Below are 24,234 nucleotides of genomic sequence, written 5' to 3'. Positions count from 1 at the left end.
TGATGAAGTTAGTTTCTTAATTTGCAGGTGTTTTTTTCTATTTGCAGTGTGTTTCTTTATTTGGTTGTGTTGTGAGCATTTGCAGCGTGTGTGTTGTCAAATTGATTTAATTTGCAGGTGTTTTTTTTTTTTTTTTTGCAGCGCGTTGAGCTCTCTCGGCCACCATACAATACAGTGAAAAAATAATACATCAATCTTGAACAGATAAACAGCACTCATGTAGTGTGAAGCATGATTGCTTTAATTAACACATTAGTGGTTAAGACTGTGACATTACAAGATAATATTCATATGCATCATCAGCTACACAAGCAAAAATACAACAAACAAAAAAGAAACTATGATTAAAGCAGAGTAAAAGTTTTGCAAGATTACGCAATTGCTGAAATTATACTATCTGAGCGTTGAGGAGAATGAAATTAACACATCTGAGAAATGTTTGTGCTATAAGTAATAACAGTGATTCATTATCATATGTGCTTCATTTAAGATTAGAGGTGCTGATGATATTAGCTGTAGATTTTTGCTGCTCACACCTGTTTCACTTTAACTTTGTAACTTTTCTCTTCGGTCAATAAATGAGGCTGAGGGTTCATCCCTCATTGGCCCATTACAACATTACCACACATGTCCACCAGGGGACGTGCAAATGTTGCACAAACAGTAGTTTTAAGTGGGTAAAGAGCACTGGTGCCTATGTTGAGCAAGCCTGCAGTGCCAGTCTGAAGATCATTTTCTAGACATTTATTCTTCTTTTTATCATCTGTTTTGATAGTTTCCAGTACAAATCATGCAAAAAGACAAAAACATGTAGTCACATGATCATTTTTTACTTTTAAATGTGGTTTCATATTCTTATTTCTTATACTATTTACTATGTGTGTAATTTATCACATTGATACAAAACATAATCAGTGTAACAGTTTGAGTTTGACAGAAATGTAACATTATTAATTAAACTCTAAGATATATAAAAGATATATAAAAATGCGCACTTTAAGCAATACTTCAGGTTTTCTTATATTGGTTTGTTCCTCCACCTTCTACGAAAAGTGAAGAACAGTCTGTAGCTCTACATGTGAGACTAGAACAAGAAGGGAAATAATTGGTCTCACTTTATACACTGTTAACTGTAACCAAATCCTTACTCAACCTATCCGCACCCCAAACTCATGAGCAGTAAATGTGGTTACACAGTAGATCAAGACAATGTCTTGCAGGTACTGAATGTATTGAAGGCCACCTAATATAAAGTGTGACCAAATAATCTTCTAGAACAAAAGAACTACCTGTCCAACAAGTCTGTTGTTCATTTGATCAAGCCATCTGTCTGTTATCCGTTTCAAAGAGTTGCAATTTTATGTTCATCTTGTCCATCTAGCACAATAATTTTCCCATATACCATGTTGCATCTTATTGATTGGCACGCTTAGTCTTAGCAAACAATATTCACTCAAGGAACGTTACTTGAACTAGTACAGTAAATCTCTCACTCGTACATAAGTTAGGTGAATAGAGTCACCCTAAATTTGAAACATTCTGCTGATAGAAAAGATGCAAATACACACATGCAAACAGACACATTCACATTCTCCTGCAGAATCCAATATCTGGACTGGCAGTACAGCACACATGCTCAGGGCGCCTACACACTAGAGGTTATGCTATGTCAGAGAATGCTGTAAACACTTTAATGGAGATAGTGCTCTGTGAAGATGTAGAGAAAAATATACAGGCTTTGGTGAAACAGATGTTCTGATAAGTAACCAAAACCTCTTTAGGCATCAGTTCATTGATTAGAATCTCAGAGAGTTGAGCTTTCAGAAATCAAATTTGCTGTATTGGCATTTGATATCAAACTGAGCCTTCCATACTGTCCTACCAATCAAACGTTCTGCTACAAGCTTCTCTAATGTGTAAGCACCCAAACACACACACAAACACTAATCGCTATCTCTGTCATGGTCTTCCACTAACACCAGCTCTTCTCTCCTCTCCAGTAGCGCTCTCATCTCAGGGCTATCTTCTGTCTCGTCGTCTTCCTCCACCATCTCGCCACCTTCCATCTCCATCTCCTCATCTTCTATTCCCTCCATCACTGCATTCTCCACCTCCTCTGCATCCACACTGACTTCCACCATCTCGGTTCCCTGGATCTCCACTTCTCCTTCACGGATCTTTTTCACATGGAAGGTGAACGGCGGAACCTTGTAGACATCCGTTTTGGAGCGAGCATAGATGGCGTGGTCAGGAGTGAAAGACTTCACCATCTTCTTCTGCGAGGACTTGAGCTTCTCTTTGCGCTCAGGGTTCACAGACATCCGATTGCTGAGTTTGCCCATCTTTTTCTCTATGTTGTGACGTGTTTTCTCCAGGTTCTCCCTGGTCTTCTGTTTGGTCTTCTCAAGGTTTTCCTTGGTCTTCTGCCTGGTTTTTTCCAAGTTCTCTTTGGTCTTCATGCGAGTTTTCTCCAAGTTCTCTTTGGTCTTCTGTTTGGTCTTCTCATAATTATCCTTGGTCTTTTGCTTGGTTTTCTCCATTTTGTCCTTGGAGAAAGCAGTTTTGATGTTCTGGACGCGTTGCAGGCTGCTTCGCTTGATGCGCTCTGTTCGAGACTCCTCAATGGTCTCCTCGATCTCCACCTCCTCTTCATCAGAGGACAGGTCCAGATTGACTTTCTCTTTGTCTTCTCCTCCTTCCTCTGCTGCTGCTTTGTGTTCACCTTCAGCTTCTCCTTCCACAGCCTCTTGAAACTTCATGGACTTGGCCACACTGACTTTTGAAGGTATTTTCACTTCATCCTGCAGAGAGACACCAAAATAATCATGTAACTCACAGCGATGAAGGCAAGCTGATACACATTCCTCAAAACATTTGTAAATTGGCTTTCTTTCTTTATCTAGATAAAAAAAAGAGAAAACCTGTGGTGGGTCCCTTTTACTTAGGCTATAACTTTATAAAAAGCCCAACTACCATATACTGTACCAGCATGCCACTATTATGCAAGAACCACTAAACCTTTCTGCTGAAAATGTCATCTATTTTGTCCATGGTTGTATCTCTCTCTTTAAGGAAATGAGAAATTAATAAGCCTCCTCTGCCAAAAGCGTGTAACAGATCTCCAAACTAAGCACTGCCAAAACAATCAATGTCCTGTCTTTATTTATCCCATTTAATGGCCCTATTGTTCAGTATCCGTGCTAACATTAATGGTGACCTTACACACACTCACAAAAACACACCCACCCACATGCTGAAATCACAAAAAGACCATTATTAGATAGAGCATTTCATTTCACTGGGGTCGCTGATATGATTTTATGATGTTTGTAGGGTGACTACAAACATTTTATTGTGCACTTATAGGGTTTGTATCATTTAAAAGGTCATTCTAAGAGTTACCTTCTGTATCCCTCATTAATACCAACTTCAGCAGGGAATTCCTGAGACAAACCTTTACTATTTGTAATGTCAAACAAGCATATGCATATGAAAGAGTTATCTTAAATGAATTCTAACAAAGGTTATCAAGTGGAGAACATGAACGACTCACAGCCAGAGCTGTTCCTCTTATGTTCCTCATCAGAGTTTTTGTTTTCTTTCTTTTGTTGTTCTTCCATTCTTTCTTCGCCCTTCCCTTCCCTTCCGACCTGTCTCCCACCCACCCTCCTGCCCGACCCTAATTCCCAGCATTCCATCCTGCGAAGCCCCTCGTTCCCAAGCACACTCTTTTTCTACAGCACAATGCTCTGACTTGTTTGTAAAGGAGAACTATTTTCCATCGGTGTGATACATTGAGTCATCCCGTTTTGCTCTGTTAATGTCTCTGCCAACATTCCCAGGCCAAACCAACAAATATAAGGATGTCTTTTCTTGTTGTTTGATTTGATTTATTCTTTCCCTTGCATCAAGCTGGGACAAATGATCCACACAGGGAAAACAACAAACAAGCAAACAAAGTGTCGGTAAGCATGTGCTGCTGCTGGAGGTGTTTGTATTTGCATGAATTTTATACCTCCAAACTCACATAAAAACAGACATATCATACTGAGACACAGTGTCTTCATTCATTCTATACTACACATGGGGACAGACATATTTTGAATTAATATATTATGTCATAATATTTGAGTTGTTTCATGAGAATGATGAATGCCTGATTTATCAATTTAGTTTACTTTGTGTCAAATAGAGAGAGTAAACCAAATTTTAAGACCAACAAGAGGTTTGTCAATGTCAAAGCTGAAATATTTGCACCCAAATGTACTTTTGTGACTGCTCCCTCTACAGGTTAGTGAAAAAAAGCCCATTGTCTGTTGTACAGTATGAACATGAGCAAACTCTGCCTCTAAAATCTTTCACAAAACTCGTGATTGCACAGATTTCTACAGAACTTACAGGATTTCACCCACAAAACTTTGCTGGGCACAAGAACTAAGTTTGTCAAACTTTGTCAGCTTTTCAAATGCATCAAATAAAACAGGGAGAGAGGTCATGTTGTAGGTTTGATTCGAATCCAGGTCCCTGCTAAAACAATAGCTTCTTATGATATGATGAACAATGCACTACCCTAATACATTTTCAGGTAATGAACTTGAAGCTAATGCTAACATGCTAACATAAACAGTACAGAGAAATGTGGCATCAAGACACACACTCTTTTACAAAAGAATGGACTAGTACAACATAAAGTACTTTGCTGTAGTAGCACGTCATTTCCAAAGGTTCAAATATGAAGTCAGACCACGATGAACTTCAGAATATTAGAAGGGTATCTAATCTAAGGCACTAAAGACCCAAAGGTCAGAAGGCCACTCATTTTGAGTAAACAACATTCTCTAAAAGCAGCTGTAATGGAGGAACAGTAAGATGGAAAACATGTTGGAGGAAGTCAGGCAGTCACCTTGGTGAGCCCACATCCCAAAGTGCCTCTCTCAAGTTAATGTTGCATTGTTCTGCCGAGCAGAGAGGAAGGGAAACACGCACTCCACCATTAGAAACTATTGGAAAATGTGTGTATGAGGGGAACGATAAGAGCTGGGGAGTTACATTTCACTTTCCCAAGAAAGAAAGAAAAAAATCTCTTTGAACTTGTTCCCTTTTGAGAGGTTAGATCCTCTCAAACCATGAGACAGAAATCCCTTTATATATTTATTATTCACTGAACAGTCCATATTTAGTATATCTGTGTAAAATGCATGACACATTTGCGGTTTGCACTGTGGATAGGAGGAAGGCTGGTTTCTTCTTCTACTATATAGGAGAGCGATAACAATAAACTTTATAACTAACAATAAACGATTTACTAACGTTTGCGCTCATCAAATTACTGGTATTTGCGCCATTATTTAACGCACCCAAAAAAGCATGTGGATTGCGCTGATCATTATGGAAATGATCTAGCTGTGTCTAAAATAAACTTGAAGTATACTACTTTTTGGTAAGGGTAATCCCACCATCTAATTCCAGCTGCTTTCACTCATTGCACACACACACACACACACACACACACAACACAGTTGTCTTGGAAATAAGCAACATACAGTATATCTGAGTCAGTGCAGCAACACATGTTATAAAGATTCCTCCTTTCTTTCATTCTGTCGCTGCCTCATCATGGTCTGTATAAGAAAAATTGTGTCATGCAAGGCTTTCCCCCTTTTTTCCTCTCAAACACAAGGTGTTCTGCACAAACACACACACATGCCCACACATAAGTATGTATGAGTCGCTTACTGAGAGCTGAGACCACATCACAGACAGCTTGACTTTTCCATGAGCCAACCACAGAAGCATGAAGGGCTGTGGGCTACAGAGATCGACATAATATGTGAGCACATGAACAGAAGAGTTGTTTGTGTGTCTTTGAGTTAATGTGCGTGTGTGTGTTTGTCACAGCGTGTATAAACACAATCTGATACAACAAGAGCTCTTTTGACTGTGTGTCACATGGTGTGGGGTTTTCAGCTGTCTGTCTATCTGGCTGTCTGTCTCTCTTGTGTGTTTGTAGGTAGGTTTGTCATATGCTGAAATCAGCTGGCTTCAACCCCAGCTGGTCAGCAGAAACGTCCTTTCTTTTATACTTTCATTCATCCGTCCTTCTCTTTTGCAGACAGTATCTGTTATTTATAGATACCACATACCACAACTTTATATCTGAAAAAATGAAAATGGTTCCACAAATATGAAAATTTGGTCATTACTTATTTAACGTCATGTCATTCCAAACCATCATATGCTGGAAAACAAGTTTGCTGAGTTTAGCCTTAAAACTAGATTAGTGAATCAAGTATTCTTTTAAGGTGGTTTGGAATGAATAATTTATTCATAAATTAAGACTGATTTTCGAGTTCAGCTTACTGACTCACTGATTATATAAATTTCAGTCTATTTCTCACACAGTCGCCATCTAATGGATTTAGAAGATTTAGAATATAGCACAGAAGCCATATGGACTGCATTTACTCTTAAAACAACGATTCCATAGAAGAACTATTTTGGATTTCCAAAAGAGCCTTTCAGTGAACAGATTTTGTTTATAAAGAAGGACATTTTAATCATGTAATCGTGCAATGGACAGGTTGCATAGACTTTAAAGATTCTTCATTGAACCATAGATGCCAATAAAGAACCTTTATTTTTAAGAGTGTATGGTGCTTATTTTCTTTTAATGATGAATAGTCATAGCATGGCAATGAAGTTATCTGAAAGCCATACAGGTTTGAAAGAACATATTGGTTGCGTTTAATTCTCATTTTTGGGTGAACCGATCCTCATTAGAACCAAAAAGTACACTGAAAATGTTTTCCACATGTCAGCAGACTGATAAATGAAAACTGTGTGTGGATGGCGGAATATTTCCACTGCCTCACAGAAGCGTCTCTCTTCAGTCACATGTGAAGAGCTCTTTCACATCTGCCTGCCTCCAGCCTGCCGTGTCTCCATGGCGATGAGGGATTCCCTACCAAAACACCCTCTGCCCCACCTTTCCATTCAAAGCCAACCACCACACCCACAAACTCCAGCACAGGGTCAGAGCAGAGGGAAAATGAGTGGGTGTGGGGTTTTCCCAAGATTATAGCACTGGATGTGTGGAAGGGAATCCTCCGGACATGTTGCATAACTTCATCATGGCAGGAAATGGAAATGTGGAACACCAGGATAGGGAGTACGTGTGGAATGTGTATGTGGAGCACAAAGGGCTTTGGTAAGATTCTGTTTCACACAAACCAAGAAACTTAAGCACACACTAAAAGAGTCATATCTTTAGCAGGAAGATAAAAGAAACATTAACAGTTTCCTTTATGTCTTATTCATCTCAGAGTTCACAAATATCATGCAGGCTATTTAATTCTGCTCCTGGTGGGCATCTCCTGCAGCGTTAATCTTCACCAAACTGCTTCTCGTAATCCTAAAGACCTGATTAACAGGTTCAGAGGTTTAATTAGAGTTGAAGCTAGGATTTTATCCACCCTTCTGTCCTAATGAACCCTTCTCACATACTGTGATTACATCTTTCCAGTTATTAACATTGTAAATCAAGCAAAATTGTAATACTTTTTTGGACACACTTTAGTATAAGGACCAATTCTCACTATTAATTAGTTGCTTATTAGTATGCCTATTATTAACATATTGGCTTTATAAAGCACATATTCTACATGACCATATTCTACACCCCTAATCCTATACCTAAACATAACAACTACCTTACTAACTATAAATAGTCTGAACTATCCCTTCCTTTATAATGATAATCCTCCCTTATTATATTAATGGAGGAATAGAAGGAGGGAAAATTATTTTTGTGGACAGACTCTAGGGAAAGATGTCTTTTCTTTTCAGCTGTTCTTTTGCTGAGTTATTTTTTCTACTTTAATGTTTCAAAGGGAGGGAGAGAGAGAGAGAAAGAGAGAGATTTGACTATATAAAGTGATGGTATGCTAGCTTTCCCTGCAGGGAATATTGTGTGATGAATCCGAGGCTGCTGTTGAGAGCGAGAGAGCTGTTCAACTGTTACAACACCAAATTAAACTGTTTTGATGTCATAAACACTGAGTGTTTCCATTGCAACCGCACAACAGTATCCTCATGGTGACCGTCGAGACAACTGTGGCAATTGTGTGCTTAGCAACTGTGGCTGTCCTTGAAGATTCACATCCATGTGGAGTTCAGTGTAAACTTTAGGAAATCACTCATGCTATAAAATGGCAGATCTTGGCCGGATTCCATTAGAACACGCTGCTCTGAGAAAGTGAACGTTGGCATAGAGCATCTGGAACTCACAAAGCAATTCTTTATTTCTATATTCATCACAACAGATAGAAGGTTCGGGGCATGGCACGTGGAGCAACTCGTTGCCATGTTAAGTTTTATAAGCAAAAGCAGGCAGTTTCCAGTCTGAGGCAAACTGAAACCCTTTTCTTAGACTGAAGTGTTCCCATATGCAGTACAGTACAGAATATTTAGCTTGTTATTTAGAACATGTAGTTACTATCGGTCTGTTCTGCCCACTGATTTAGAGCGCTGCCCGGGACCACAATCATGGTTGCCATGGTGCTGCTGAGTTACTCTTTCCAATAACAATGGAGGAGAGAGGTTTGTGTTTACACAGAGATTTATGACTGTGTGGAACATCAGCACATCCTCTCTGTACAGCCGTAGTAATGTACTAAATGTTCCCTGCAGCAAGAGAAATACTGATTCAGTCTTCTGTTTCTTATTTTTCAAAACTTATTTTTTTTTACTTTTGCACCAAATGCTGAACAGCTACACAATTCCAGAATCCCTGAATACAAATAAATACAAATGCTTTGAAACACAGGAGGTTTATCTTTGTAAACTTATACTGTTGGCAAACAATAATACATATCCAATCATCAATATTTATTTTGTCAAAAATAGGAAATACCAAATGGTTTACAGCTGATTTACAATGCAAAGTGTGATACATATAACTTTATCAACCATTGCAACAATCTGTCTAGTTCGGGAGTCACTCTTATATTCTGCAAACACACAGAATTCCTTTTAGGGGATTCTCTTATGTATTTATATATTTATTTTAAATCACAAGATTAGGCAATATATATTTTTTTAAGTCCACAAATGAACCTTTCAAGGAACAGTTAAAAGAACAATTGGTAACACTTTAGAAAAGGGAACACTTATTCAATACTAACTACGATTGTTCCCAAAATAAATTCATAATTTGCTGCTTATTAATAGTTAGTAAGGTGGTTGTTAAGTTTAGGTATTGGGTAGGATTAGAGATGTAGAATAAGGTCATGTAGAATAAGGCATTAATATGTGCTTAATTACTACTAATAAATGGCTAATATTCTAGTAATATGCATGCTAATAAGCAACTAGTTAAGAGACCCTAAAATAAAGTGTCACCGAACTATTTTTTCTTAGTGTGAAGAACATTTGATAACCAGAAGAACCTTTTTTACTTTGAAGAATTTTGTGCGATGGAAAAGTTCCATGGATGTTCTTCATAGAACCACACATCCTAAACGTACCTAGACCTAAATGTAGCATTGTTAATAAAGTTACTCAATTTATTTTTCAATACAGTAACACCATCTCAGTTTTTCCTTTTCCAATAGGTATTGGTAATATCATATTTAAACTATAATACATTTTCATTTGCAATTAATATGCAATCAGGTGCCAGAAATCATTACAATTTGCACTTATATATTGAAAGAACATTTTTTCGGTAATAAGTACTTCTCAAAGGTTATATATGTATGTGTGTGTACACACATGTACATATTGTATCTTGTTATTTGTAGCGTAGTAAACTAAGGGTACAGCTAAAGTGTAGCCGAACTACTTTAAATTAAAACTAGCTTGTAGCTCATAGAGTTTCAAAAACATTTACCCAACACTGAACAATCTTGAAGAGGAAAGATGGAGGGTAGGCGATGGAGTGCAAACAAGATAAAGCCTCTGCCAAACTGAGAAACATGGGCCAAAAGCCAGAGTCATGCTGCTATGCCTCATGCCCGCCTGAAGATTAACTGCACAGAAACAACTCAAAAAGACACACAGCACTGGGCCGTGCCAGCAGTGGATATAGCCATCCATTCTGCTGTTGCCTTCGGCTGAACATGAGGCTCTCTGAGCATCTGATCCAGATCAATTATAAACCAGCCTCGTCCATGAGCCCTCTCCCCCTCATAATCAAACAACTATGCAGCAGATCCTATTTATAGCAAACACAGTGCCTTTCCTTCCCTTTTCACAGATGTGTGTGTGTGTGTGTGTGTGAGAGAGTTTTAGGAGCCCAGATGCTTTCTATTCTCATAACTTCACCCTGCACACTTCTTACTGTCTGTTTCACACACTTTTCCTCTAATTCTCCTCTTTTCCTGATCTCATGTGCTACTTCTCTCTCTTTGGTCAGTGGAGGAAGCCCCTGCCTCGTTCAAATTGCTTCCAAAGTGACATAAGACAAATGGGCTTTTCTACATGACGTAGACAACGGGAGTATTTCTGTGACTTTGCCATATATGGTCTACCAGTGTTAGGGCCAGCTAAAATACATTAGTTATCAAATTACTCCACTATGTGATTGGTGTTAATTATATAAGTTACATGATAAAGTTAAGCATTCCAGTCTCCGAAAGGTGGACAAGATCCAAGTTTTCCTTCTAATATATGAGTCTTTTTCAGTGTATTTCTCACAGATCTCTGCTTGCTTGAAATATCCAGTCTCTATGATAACGAAATGTTTTAAACCACTGCTATGCATCCAGATTGAGAATTTCTGAACTTAATCAAAATAGAAAAAGATTTGAGCTCAGGTTAAAGTTTTTAGAGCTCATGAATAGCTTTTGACAATCGGCTAGACAAATGGTCCACATTTGAGCATTTAACCATCATTTCTACCACAAAAGACTGCTTTGTAAGTAATCTTCCTGATTTATCTCAATTCCTCAGCATATCCAACAGCGCAGAAAAACTTGATGATGTAACAGAATCTATGGACTCTCTCTTTTCTAGCACTTTAGATACGGTTACTCGTTTACGCTTAAGGAAGAATACGGAAAAGAGTCCAACACCGTGGTATAATGAGCACACTCAAGCCCTAAAGAGAGCAGCCCAGAAAATGGAGCACAGCTGGAGGAAAACTAAACTAGAGGTATTTCGTATTGCTTGGCGGGAAAGTACCCTATCCTTCAGAAAAGCATTAAAAACTGCTAGATCTGATTACTTTTCGTCTCTTTTAGAAGAAAACAAACATAACCCCAGGTATTTATTCAATACAGTGGCAAAATTAACAAAAAATAAAGCATCAACAGGTGTTGACATTTCCCAACAGCACAGCAGTAATGACTTTATGAACTATTTTACTATTAGAGATCAAATTGTAACCATGCAGCCGTGAGCTACAGTATCGCATCAGATAGTGCACTATAGATCCCCTGAGGAACAAATACACTCATTCTCTACTATAGGAGAGGAAGAATTGTTTAAACTTTTTAAATCAGCTAAACCAACAACATGTATATTAGACCCTAGTCCATCTAAACTACTAAAAGAGGTGCTTCCAGAAGTCATAAATCCTCTTTTGGCTATTATTAATTCATCCTTGTCATTAGGATATGTCCCCAAAACCTTTAAATTGGCTGTTATTAAGCCTCTCATTAAAAAAACACAACTTGACCCCAAACATCTTGTTAATTACAGACCGATCTTGAATCTCCCTTTTCTGTCAAAGATACTGGAAAAGGTAGTATCCTCACAATTATATTCCTTCTTAAAGAAAAATTAAATCTGTGAGGATTTCCAGTCAGGATTTAGACCATCTCATAGTACTGAGACTGCTCTCATTAGAGTTACAAATGACCTGCTTTTATTATCTGATCGTGGTTGTATCTCTCTATTAGTGCTACTGGATCTTAGCGCTGCGTTCGAGTCCGACACTATCGATCACAACATTCTTTTGAATAGACTAGAAAACTTTGTTGGCATTAGTGGAAGTGCATTAGCATGGTTCAAATCGTACTTATCTGACTGCCATCAATTTGTAGCAGTGAATGAAGAGGTATCATATCGATCACAAGTGCAGTATGGAGTACCTCAAGGCTCAGTACTAGGGCCGTTACTTTTCACGCTTTACATGTTTCCCTTGGGAAATATCATCAGGAAGCACAGGGTTAGCTTTCACTGTTATGCTGATGATACTCAGCTCTATATTTCTTCGCGGACCAGTGAAACACACCAAATTGAGAAACTAATGGAATGCATAGTCGATATAAAAAGCTGGATGACGTGTAATTTCTTACTGCTAAATTCTGAAAAAACAGAGGTGTTAATTATCTGACCTAAAACCCCCACAAGTAATAACCTAGAACACTGTCTAACACTTGATGGCTGCTCTGTCGATTCTTTGTCATCAGCCAGGAACCTAGGTGTGCTATTTGATAGCAATCTCTCCTTTGACGTTTCTAACATTTGTAAAACTGCCTTTTTTCACCTTTAAAATATATCTAAACTAAGACCTATGCTCTCAATGTCAAATGCAGAAATGTTAATTCATGCGTTTATGACCTCAAGGTTAGATTATTGTAATGTTTTATTGGAGCGGTTGTTCTGCATGCTTAATAAACAAACTACAGATGGTTAAAAATGCAGCAGCTATAGTTCTTACTAGAACCTGTCAACACTGCACTGGCTCTCTATTAAACATCGCATAGATTTTAAAATCTTGTTAATTACTTATAAAGCCCTGAATGGTTTAGCTCCTCAGTACTTAAGCGAGCTCTTATCGTATTATAGTCCTCCACGTCCATTATGTTCTCAAAACTATGGCCATTTGATAATACCTAGAATATCAAATTCAACTGCGGGCGGCAGATCCTTTTTCTATTTAGCGCTCAAACTCTGGAACAATATACCTAACACTGTTCGGGAGGCAGACACACTCTGTCAGTTTAAATCTAGATTAAAGACCCATCTCTTTAACCTGGTTTACCCATAACACACTAATACGCTTCTAATATTCAAATCCGTTAATGGATTGTTAGGCTGCATTAACTAGGTCAACCGGAACCAGGAACACTTCCCATAACACACAATGCACTTGTTACATCGTAAGAAGATTGACATCTACGCTAATATTAGTCTGTTTCTTTCTTGTTCCGAGGTCACCGTAGCCACCCGATCCAGTCCATAACCAGCTCAGATGGTCACTGCAGTCACCAGATCCAGTCCGTATCCAGATCAGATGGTGGATCAGCACCTAGAGAAGACCTCTACAGCCCTAAACGTCAGCGGAGACCAGGACACCTAGATGAACCCTAGAGACAGATCCCCAGTGAGGACCCCGCCACCTAGACAGCCATCGGGAAAAGACCACCGCAACCAGTTTTGGTTCCTTGCCGCTGTCGCCGCTGTTCGACCTGATTGCCCAGATACTATTTAAACTGAACTGAGCTGGACGATGCCACCACTGAATTCAATAATGAAATGCCTTTATTTGAAAATTGAGTGTTTAATCTGGTCATTTTACATTATTGACAAACTATTTTCCTATTTTGATATTGTGCAGTTGCTTTTGACACAATTTGTATTGTTAAAAGCGCTATATAAATAAAGGTGACTTGACTTGACTTAAGCCTATTCTTAACAAGAACCGCCCACTTATACAGGAAGAGACTGAAATTAACCAACCAGTTCAGTGGATGTACATAACTGAAATTGGATCCAACCCTTAAAGCAAAGCAGAAAGGTGTGCTAAAAGATCTATTTTATGCACTGCCTGCCTTAAACAAAACTCTTGAATAAACGCGCTATACAAATAAACAAAGAATATGTTTTAATGATGCAAAGATTTAATGGCACAATAAGCCATTTCTACAAGCATTCAAAGCATCAGGCAGAAAGGCAGAATGACCCGAAGCTTGAAGCCAAACCAGGGCTCTTTGTACATACAGTACAGTGCAAGCAAACCAATACCCAGGGAAAGCAAGAGCTGATAAAATGTAAAACTGTAACTTGAATGCAATGTAAGTCGCTTTGGATAAAAGCATCTGCTAAATGCATAAATGTAATGTAAATGTACCAAAGTTTGCTATTACTGAGCTGCCAATGGGACCATTATCTGGCCCTGATTGTAGCAGCCTACGAACTTGTAAACAACTTCCCTTGGACTGATAAAACCTGTCTCTCCCTTGTTTTGTGCAATATGCAATATTATAGCATGTAAACTGTGTTATGCATTCACATTTTTGGTCATTATAATTATAGTATAATTGTGTGTATATTTGTTAATCTGTTATGTGTTAATAAATACCAATTGCATTGGCCTACATATATCAAACGTTTTTTTTGAGAAAAATACTTTTTTTATGAAAGAAATTCCTATTTTTAAAATTGTGAAGGATCATTTGACACTTAAAACTGGAGTAATGGCCTCTGAAATTAACATTTTCAAAGAAATCAGAAAATCCTACTTTTAAATTGTCATAGTATACACACAATATCTGTTTTTTTTTTTATATTATTCTTGCTTGTATTCTTTTATATATATATATATATTATTTATATGTTTTATTATATATTGTATAATAGTGTCACGGTTGGTGGTTGTAGTAAGGGCGCCCACAAACGACAAATAACGAAAGGTATATTTATTAGCTTCAACACACGAATAACCATTACAAACTTAAGATCCGACAAACACAGAGGGAGAACTGAGGACTTATAAAGGGAGTGGAACAAACGAGGGAACAAGGTAATTAATAGAACACAGGTGATGAATATAACTAATTAACAAAACTGGGTCATGAACTAAAACAGGAAGAACCAAATATGGGCAGAAAGGAAACTAAACAGAAACAGATATATTACAGTATCTCCCCCTCCCGGAAGGTGCGTCCCGCACCGTAACAGTAACATCGGGGAGGGGGGGGCGGGCGTCCTGGAGGCTGGAGCAGGACCAGGATAGGACAGGGGAGCCTCCAGGACGGATCAGGAGCCCTGGGAGACCATGGCAGGACTGGAGATTCGGGAGGCCATGGCGGATCTGGAGCCTTGGGAGGCCATGGCAGGACTGGGGATTCGGGAGACCATGGCGGATCCGGAGCCTTGGGAGGCCATGGCAGGACTGGAGATTCGGGAGACCATGGCGGATCCGGAGCCTTGGGAGGCCATGGCAGGACTGGAGATTCGGGAGGCCATGGCGGATCTGGAGACTCAGGAGTCCATGGTGGATCAGAGTCCATTGTGGCCTTGGCCTTTGGCCTGGCCACACAGACTGGGACTATATGGCCCCCCCCCAAAATTTCTTTGGGAAAGTTCCCCTCTGGGGGCCACATTGGAGGAGAGGGCTCTAGAGGGCGCTCTGGAGGAGCGGGCACTAGAGGGCGCTCTGGAGGAGCGGGCACTAGAGGGCGCTCTGGAGGAGCGGGCACTGGGGGGCGCACGGGAGGTGCGGAGCTGGACGGAACCAGCGGAGACGAAGGAGAGCTGGACGGGACCAGCGTAGATGCAGGAGGGCGCTCTTGCAGCGCTGACACTTGAGGGCGCTCTTGCAGCGCAGACACTTGAGGGCGCACGGGAGGCGCGAAGCTGGATAGAACCAGCGGAGACGAAGGAGAGCTGGACGGGACCAGCGGAGACGCAGGAGGGCGCTCTTGCAGCGCGGACTCTTGAGGGCGCTCTTGCAGCGCGGACACTTGAGGGCGCTCTTGCAGCGCGGACACTTGAGGGCGCTCTTGCAGCGCGGACACTTGAGGGCGCTCTTGCAGCGCGGACACTTGAGGGCGCTCTTGCAGCGCGGACATTAGAGGGCGCACGGGAGGCGCAGGGCTGGACGGGACCAGCGGGAACTCAGGTGGGCTGGACGGGACCAGCGGGAACTCAGGTGGGCTGGACGGGACCAGCGGGAACTCAGGTGGGCTGGACGGGACCAGCGGGAACTCAGGTGGGCTGGACGGGACCAGCGGGAACTCAGGTGGGCTGGACGGGACCAGCGGGAACTCAGGACGGCTGGACGGGACCAGCGGGAACTCAGGACGGCTGGACGGGACCAGCGGGAACTCAGGACGGCTGGACGGGACCCTCTTGCGAGGTGCGGGGATAGGCGGGCACAGACGAGGAGCAGGCACTGGATGGCACTGGCGAGGAGCAGGCACTGGATGGCACTGGCGAGGAGCAGGCACTGGATGGCACTGGCGAGGAGCAGGCACTGGAGGGACTGACATGCCCTCAAACTCAATCAAAATCCCTATCGGTACCTGTCTTTCCTTCCTCGGTGGTTCGGGGTGAACCGTTATAGGCGGCGGGATCCTCTTCAGCGCGGACGGCGCAACGTTCATCGCCCCTTGCGGCGGAATCCTCCTCGCCGTGGGCGGAACATTCATCGCCGTGTACGGCGGAATCCTCTTCGTCGCGGACGGCGCAACGTTCATCGTCCTTTGCGGCGGAATCCTCTTCGCCGCGGGCGGAACATTCATCACCGTCTCAGGCGGAGCGAATTTCTCTTGGGTGGTGGGTAAGGGCGAGCGGCGAATGGCGACCCGTTCTCCCCAAAACGGGTGGCCTGGGTAAGCCGCGACAGGCAGCCCAACATCCCACGCAGAATGGGCAGGGGCGAGCCGCGAACGGCGGCGTGAACCCCCGCAAACGACGGGCACAAGCTCTAGCATCCTGAGCGGTGAACTCGTCTTCGGTATGCGGTCGGATCTTCTGTCACGGTTGGTGGTTGTAGTAAGGGCGCCCACAAACGACAAATAACGAAAGGTATATTTATTAGCTTCAACACACGAATAACCATTACAAACTTAAGATCCGACAAACACAGAGGGAGAACTGAGGACTTATAAAGGGAGTGGAACAAACGAGGGAACAAGGTAATTAATAGAACACAGGTGATGAATATAACTAATTAACAAAACTGGGTCATGAACTAAAACAGGAAGAACCAAATATGGGCAGAAAGGAAACTAAACAGAAACAGATATATTACAAATAGGCTATTTGTTTTATTTTGAAATTAATCAGCTTGCATACCTTTGCCTTCTTTGAAGGCAAAACAAACTGCTCACATAACAGCTATCAGTAACAGTCGCCTCAAATGCATTCAAGAGCTTGAGGAGAAGCTCAGGCCAATGAGCCATCAGGATTTTGGAGGCAGGGAGTATCAGGGTGTGAAAGATACTGGCATGTTTATAAATGCATGATATACTGGGAGGGTGGAACGGAGTTGTTGCAAAATGGGATGGAAGCAAAAGAGCTGGATGGAGACAGGGGAGTGAGGATGCCTGAAGTATGAATCAGCACGGTAAATATGAGCTCCACTTTGTTAAGACACCACACCCTACCACACAACCCTCCTCTCTCACTCCCTTTCCTGCTTGCACTGAATCGAAGAGGAATAATAACTGGAATGCACCTCTGTATCCATGCCTAGAGGGCCCAGGAAGCAACAATAAATGCTGTTAAAAGGTTTTAGACGTTTATTGTAGTGAAGCATTTAAAATGTGTCATATGTGTTTTTCATTTTAGTGTAGGGAATAAACCTTTGAAACTTGTAATGTATTTGCCTATTATGCTATGTGGGTCACCTTAAAAAATGGGTTTAAATATGGATGTCCTATTAAGAAAAGTGTAAAAACTTTAAAATATCATGTCAACTTTACTTTTATTGTTAACCAAAACACATCAAAAACAGCTATAATGTTTAACTGGTGCCAACTGATATGAAAAACCTTTTGTCCCACTCAAATTAATATCCAACACATAATGAAAAGAGAGAATGAAGGTGATAAAAATATGTCAAAAACATGTTAGCATGAGAGAAGCAGAGAGTTGTAGCAGCAGCAGATGACAGGATGAATGTTGATGATGGCAAACAGAGGGGTCTTCTCAAACTTTCTGAGAGGGGTCAGAAAGGCAAAAAGACAGCAGTACTAACTGGTAACACCCCCAGGCAGTTAGTTTCTAAAAGGTTTACAATTATGATTCCTATCTGCTTGAAAGGGAAAAGACCAAAATCTCGATTGTGTTTAAAAAAATTTCAAACCAGCAATAAAGTGTGACAATTGTATCACAAACTGAGCTTTAGTGCAAATTTGTATTATTGACCGTCTCCACAATTACTGTCTCTGCTGAAGTCTAACAACATTGCATTATGACTTCCAGAAGCTTGCCTAGTAACTTCCACACTACTTGACACACCCCTAACTTCCACACTCCTCAACGATAGTCCCTGCTGTATGAAAACTGTTATTCTTTTCACTCGGAACAGAAGAACTCAGTGGGGTGAGGAGAGAGGCGTCTTCTTTGGGCAGGGACAAAAAAAAAATCCCCTAAACACCCTCGAACTCATGACCCTGGAGTGTCTGTCAGAAATGCGCTGTACAAATTATGAAATATGGAACATTGGCCTACTGTGCTGAAGGAGACAAATGATTAGAATGCTCTTTGTCCTATAAAACATTTCAAAACACCCATGAAGCATGCAAATCAGACGTGTGTGTAATTATCTAATGGTTAGATTTGCATGCCAAAAGACTTGGCTCTGATGAGTTCAGTACTCTGACATGTATTAGGCCTGAAACATATGCTATGCAAGCGTGTGACTGTAAACACTTCTATAGTAACTACTAATGCTTGATTTCACACGACCAGAGCATTCTGAGCATTTCACACATGCATTCACAGCATTACTACAAAGGGTTCTATAGATGCTATTATCATACATTTTTTAGAAAGTCAATTTTCCAAACCAGCTTCAAATAATTAGTGGTGATTACTATGTTGTCGCTTCATGTCGCCTGCATCCTGGCAAACAAAAAAAGTTGTGCTTAAACACACCACAAAGACTACAGCCAATGGCAAGCTAGCATTTACACTCGACGAAATAACTCTCCATATCAGCAGGTGGCAGTACTCTGTATTCATTTTTCAAAAAGGCTAGAAAAGCTAGGACTTTGAATATGAAAATTAAGCCTTCTTGCTTCCGTCAATTTTGTTTTTCATCTCGTGCATTGATTTGCTAAGCACAACACCAAATCAGAACATCTGTATCACCAATGGGCTTCGCTGCCAATTCAACATGCTCAATCAGCCAAAAAGCCACCAACAGGGATCAGACCGGTGCCAATTGTGCGGAACACAATACAAAAAATAGGCCAACAGATAATCACAACAGCCCGACATTGCCGGATATCAACTACTCTTTAAATAAACTACGGAATAGTTAATAATGGAAGAACTAATCACTTGAAGTTTTGCCAGTTTGTGTCATAAATTTTTTGAAAGATATTCAAAATGTTGGTTGAATTTGGTTCCTTTGATGGAAGTAAATGAGATATCCATTATCAGACATATATATTTAGCTTTAAGTCTGTGCAATAATCTATACTCATTAATTTTGGATGGACAGAATGTTCATGTATTTGCTGATATATTTTTCTGTGTTTTTAATCAACGCTACTTGACATGTAAAAAACAAAACCACCAGTGGTTGGTTGTTTGCATGTCAGTCAGACAGTTTCTAACAGGGCAGTTCTTAGCCAAAAAAAAATGTATAAATAAAATATGAAATAGCCTACAATTCATGGTGAAGTAGAACGTCTGGCAACTCAAGACAATAACGCAGGAATAAACATTGTATAATGGGATGCTTGCAATGCATTGACCAAGTATTCACATCTGTATTTGCATACTCGACTATGTTTCTGACCTTATTGTGTAGAACCACCTAATTTAAAGAAAAAGATGAGAGAATAAGTAGATTTGAATGAAAAGAGTGGAATTTGAGCTTCCTAAACTTGCAAAATAATAACAGGGTGGAATTGTGACGGAGCCTCCCTCTCTGATGAGCGAAGGAAGGATGTTCGGAAGAGTAATTGGTGAATTGTGTGTGCGTGGGGTGGGCAGCTCCAGCCTCTTCTGACTCACTGTGTGGAAACTCTGAATGTTCTTGCACTACTGTGCAAAGCTGCAAGCTATTACACATTGCATTATACAGCCAAAAAAAACAACAACAACCTCTAACTACAGACAGACTGTCTGAGTAACTCTCTCTGACTATTTTTGCATGAAGCTACCCTTTTTTTTGCGTGTCCCACTCCCCTCTACTCTGTCCTTACCCTGTGTTCATGTTCTTCCATTCCCTCTTTCCCTGACAAACCACTCCCACCCTTTTAAAATAGTCTCTGGATTTTGCTTGTGGTATTTTCCATCTATGAGAAAAAGAAAGAAACCTTCTCTACATTAATCCAGCATGACTGCCGTGTTGGAGAGAGAATGCATGTAAAAACATGTCAGTGTTCGTTTATTCTGCGACCATCAAACTGAATCCTGCTTTTTAAGGCAGCAGGTAGCCTTGTTCTTCAAAGGTGTGCTTTGATGCTTTGTTATGTATTGCAGTGACATTCAATTTTAAGTAAGGAAACACTTTTAAGAGCCACTATACATGCTTATATTTATTAATTGTAATATGGAATATAATACAAAAAAGTATTTTTTTTATCTCCCTTTATTTAGAAAAACTTAAAAATGGCAACGTTTCGGTCACAGACCTTCATCAGGCGCACATGTCTTATATTAACTTTTTCTAAATAAAGGCAAACAGTCTGCAGATCTTTTTTGTACGATTTTATGTATTTTTTTATCTTGCATCTGGCCAAGACGCTTTGGATGTGCGTACTTTGACTTTTTTTAATGGTAAGATGTATTCATTTTTACCAGGGCCACACCCTGCCGACTATGGCTGTGACATGTGATGCACCCTGCAGCTTTTATATTGCACTCACTGTGCAAATCGCCTTTACAAAACACATTCTTTTACAAAATATCTTTGTAATTTATGAAAGGAAAGAAAAAACAAACAAGACCTCTTTGCAATACCTCAAAGTTTCTTCTGGATGCCAATTACAATAAATGGAGAGCATATGGAAACTTTTGCTTTGTTTTCATCTAATCTTGGGTTTGAGAAGATATCTCAAACTTTGCCCCGATTTGCCAAGAAACTGAAATCTGCAGTCAGCAGTGAAGTCATTGTGAAGTAAGGGATTTCAATATGAACATTTCTTATCAAGTTCCTCCAAGATCTGAGCTAGTCTATCTACATAGTACATTCATTTTATGGATCTATACTTTTACTGCATGTCAACAATTCTCTCAGCTGTTTCACTTGAAATTCTTGAAAGATGGACACAACTGAGACAAAGTTAATATTTCAATAAAATGTAACCTAGCTATGAGACTTGATCAACCTCTAAGCAATCCCAACTGTCCTCTGTGTGCACACTCCTCACCTGGTAGATCATGACTTTGAAGTTTCTTCTTTTCAGAAGTTCGTTCTCGTTGCTCTCCAGGCGTTTGATCTGCCCGGCCTGTTTTTCCAGGTTCCCTCGCACCGTCTTCACATTCACACTGACTTTCCGCACCTTCTCCAGCATCTTATTGACTGTGTTGGCTGTGGTTGTGTGGTTCTTGGACAGTTTGGTGAGTTCCCCCTGGATGCCTGTCACTGATCTCTCCATCTCACGCTGACGGGCTTCCAGCCCGGACTGAGTCTGCTGGATCTGGTCCACGGCCCCGATGATTTTGTCCAGCAGCGCCAGGACCATGACTCCATTCATCTCACCTTTGTCTCCCTCACCTGCCTCTTCTTTCTCATCAGCAGGTTTTGCTTTGTTCTCAGCGGTGGCCTCATCTTCATCATCAGAGGCTGGGAGGTTGATTTCATCTTCTGAGATCTCAGTAAGGGATTTGTGCAGGTCAGGCACCTCCAGGTGCAGACGGCTGTCTTCAATCACTTCCATGTTTAAAAGCTTGAGAATGTGGTAAAATAGCGTGGAATGTGAAAGGATACAAGCAGCGGAAAGTTCTGTGTCCTTACTCGCCTTTCTTTCTGCTCTCAGGATTCCCCTTTAGAGTTCACCTAACTGTTCCCTCCTCTGTCACACTCACCACATCTGCTCTCCTCTCTCTCTTTCTCTCTCTGAGTGTGTTTGGGATCTGGCCAGAGCAGCGGAGGCTGGCAAGCAGGCTGTGGAAGGTCTGTACTGCATGAGCGCTGGGTCGTGAATGCCACACTTCCCTGTGAAACCCTCCAGACAAATCAGCTGCATGCCAGCTGCCTTCCTCTTACCCACTGACACTCCCCCTGCACACTGTGTATGTGTGTGTTGGAGAGCAGTGCTCCACCCAGTGGCCTGCATTGGGACCCCATTATAAAAAAACACAATTGAGATCTCTGTGGAGATTAACTTTTTCCACTGTCAAAACAGTTTACATTTAAAGATGAAGACTCCGGTCGTATCAGTGGTCTAGAAAATATTCTACATAAGGTTTTACATAAGGGTAATCCACCTCATTGTGGCTGCTATGAACAACTAACCAGACAAATACTACACTCCTGAAATCACAGGGGATAGCATTGTGAAAAAGAAGAACACTTTATGCATACTTCTAAAAGAGTACTTATTACAGAAATAAAATACTTAAGTGCAATGCAAACTGAATGCAATGTTTTCAGACACTTAAGTCATCCTTATATATGTAACTTCATAATTACTTCTATTGTATTTGAAATATGATTAAAGTGCTTTGCTAAATGTACTGACAAGCATTTATGGTAGTGCTGTCAAATCGTAATTAATTGCATCCAAAATAAAAGTTACTGTTTGCATAATATGTGTGTGTGTGTGTGTGTGTGAATGCTTGTCAGTATTTTGCAGTAAACTTTAACCATATTTCATAAGGCAACAGAAGCAATTATGAAATGACATATAAAGATGTATTAAAGTCCTACTTAAGTGAGTCAGAAAAGCAAAAAAGCCAGAGTTCAACTAATTGTATTTAATACAAGTTTAAACTATAATGCATTTTCATTTAATTGTAATTAATATGCCAGTAAGTGTCCAAAAACATTACATTCACATCGCACAGTATATTATATCTGTAATAAGTACTATACTGAAAATATGCTAAAGTACTTATTCATGGGGGTGAAACTCAGTCATTTCTTCAAATAAAGGTCAACTTATGACATTAATTTTAGAGTTATTAGAGTTAATATCAACAGTTGTCTCATGTTTTTTATACCTCCAGATGAATTGTAAGAGTAAGGTGATGACACAATTCCAAACTCAATTATATCTTTTGAACAAATTCTGAGTAGTATTTTTTTTCTCTCTGGGACATTGCTGTATATATGTGAAGATAGCATGAGGTTCTGGAGAGTGTAACAGTATTAGACAGGCACAGACACAGTGAGAGCTGGAATGTGATCCAGACCTACAGGGTTTTTAAGTTCCCTAAAGGCCCATTTTCCCATACAGCACACCATTAAAGCCACCCAAAGGGAAGAGTTCACAAAAATATCTTGAGCTCTTATGCGCGTGGGCCCTGCATGTGTGCACATGTGCAAGTCTGTGTGTTATTCCAGCTCATCTTTCTCTCTAATGAAATGCTGTTATTTACTGTTTTAGTCATTTTATTCACTAGAGATTGATTGATGATAACATTATTATATTCTTTGCAGTGGAATGGAAAATGGCTTTGTAGATTTGGAATGACTCCAAAAATGATCCTAGCAAAAGTCAGAGAGGATATTCATCATCTTCAGAGCATTGATTGTCCAGGTGCTAATTAAATTTGATAAATAAACTAAAATAAAGCTATAATACATTTTAAGTTAAATAAACTTCTTTGAAAATATTAGTTAACATTAGGTGTATGTTCTGAAATTCATGATACCCATAACAGGCCTTAATTTGTTTACTAACAACACAAAGGAAAGACTTGCAGCTTGTTTCAGATGGTGTGTGTGTGTGTGTGTGTGTGTGTGTGTGTGTGTGTGTGTGTGTGTGTGTGTGTGTGCGCAAGTGTGAATTGGTCCGGCGTATGTTCCTCACCTGTTTCTTCAGTAGTTCCCAACTCTAAATATACACAGGTTCATTACAGAGTCTGTGCTACATTCTTCTAAGGTCTGCACTCTCACCTCTCACTGTTACACTGGCACACAAACTTGCATCATTCAGTCTATATCAGATAACTCTGAGCATACTGAGTAGAGGTCTATAGGCTATTTTTCTACAAACACTATGGATAAATAATTCAATATTATGGGACTGTACAGAAGCTTCCATAATTCTTGACTTGAAAGGTTTTAAAAAGTTCTAAATCCTAAATGAAATTACCATGGTTCCTAAACAAATAGTATTCTGAGTTAGGATGTGTCTCTAATACAGCCTCAGA

The 24,234-nt window shown here is 40.3% G+C and overlaps 1 protein-coding gene across 1 annotated transcript; it reads right to left on the bottom strand.

Moving 5' to 3' along the window:
* Window positions 1-137: 137 nt before the first annotated feature.
* cavin1b (caveolae associated protein 1b) lies at window positions 138-22,125 on the bottom strand. Its single transcript, XM_079406298.1, has 2 exons — window positions 21,285-22,125; window positions 138-2,801 (listed from the first exon to the last, which is right to left on the bottom strand). The coding sequence occupies exons 1-2, from the start codon at window positions 21,792-21,794 to the stop codon at window positions 1,944-1,946; spliced, it is 1,368 nt and encodes a 455-aa protein (XP_079262424.1). The 5' UTR covers window positions 21,795-22,125; the 3' UTR covers window positions 138-1,943.
* Between the last annotated feature and the right edge of the window lie 2,109 nt (window positions 22,126-24,234).

The sequence above is a fragment of the Barbus barbus genome (genome assembly GCF_936440315.1).
Source record: "Barbus barbus genome assembly, chromosome: 44".
NCBI lineage: Eukaryota > Metazoa > Chordata > Actinopteri > Cypriniformes > Cyprinidae > Barbus > Barbus barbus.
This window is presented reverse-complemented; position numbering and strand designations above follow the sequence as displayed.

Coding starts and splice junctions, on each gene's coding strand:
- cavin1b (XM_079406298.1), bottom strand. CDS start 21,794: ATGGAAGTGATTGAAGACAGCCGTCTGCACCTGGAGGTGCCTGACCTG. Junction 2,802..21,284: donor TCAAAGTCATGATCTACCAG/GTGAGGAGTGTG, acceptor GTCTCTCTGCAG/GATGAAGTGAAAATACCTTC.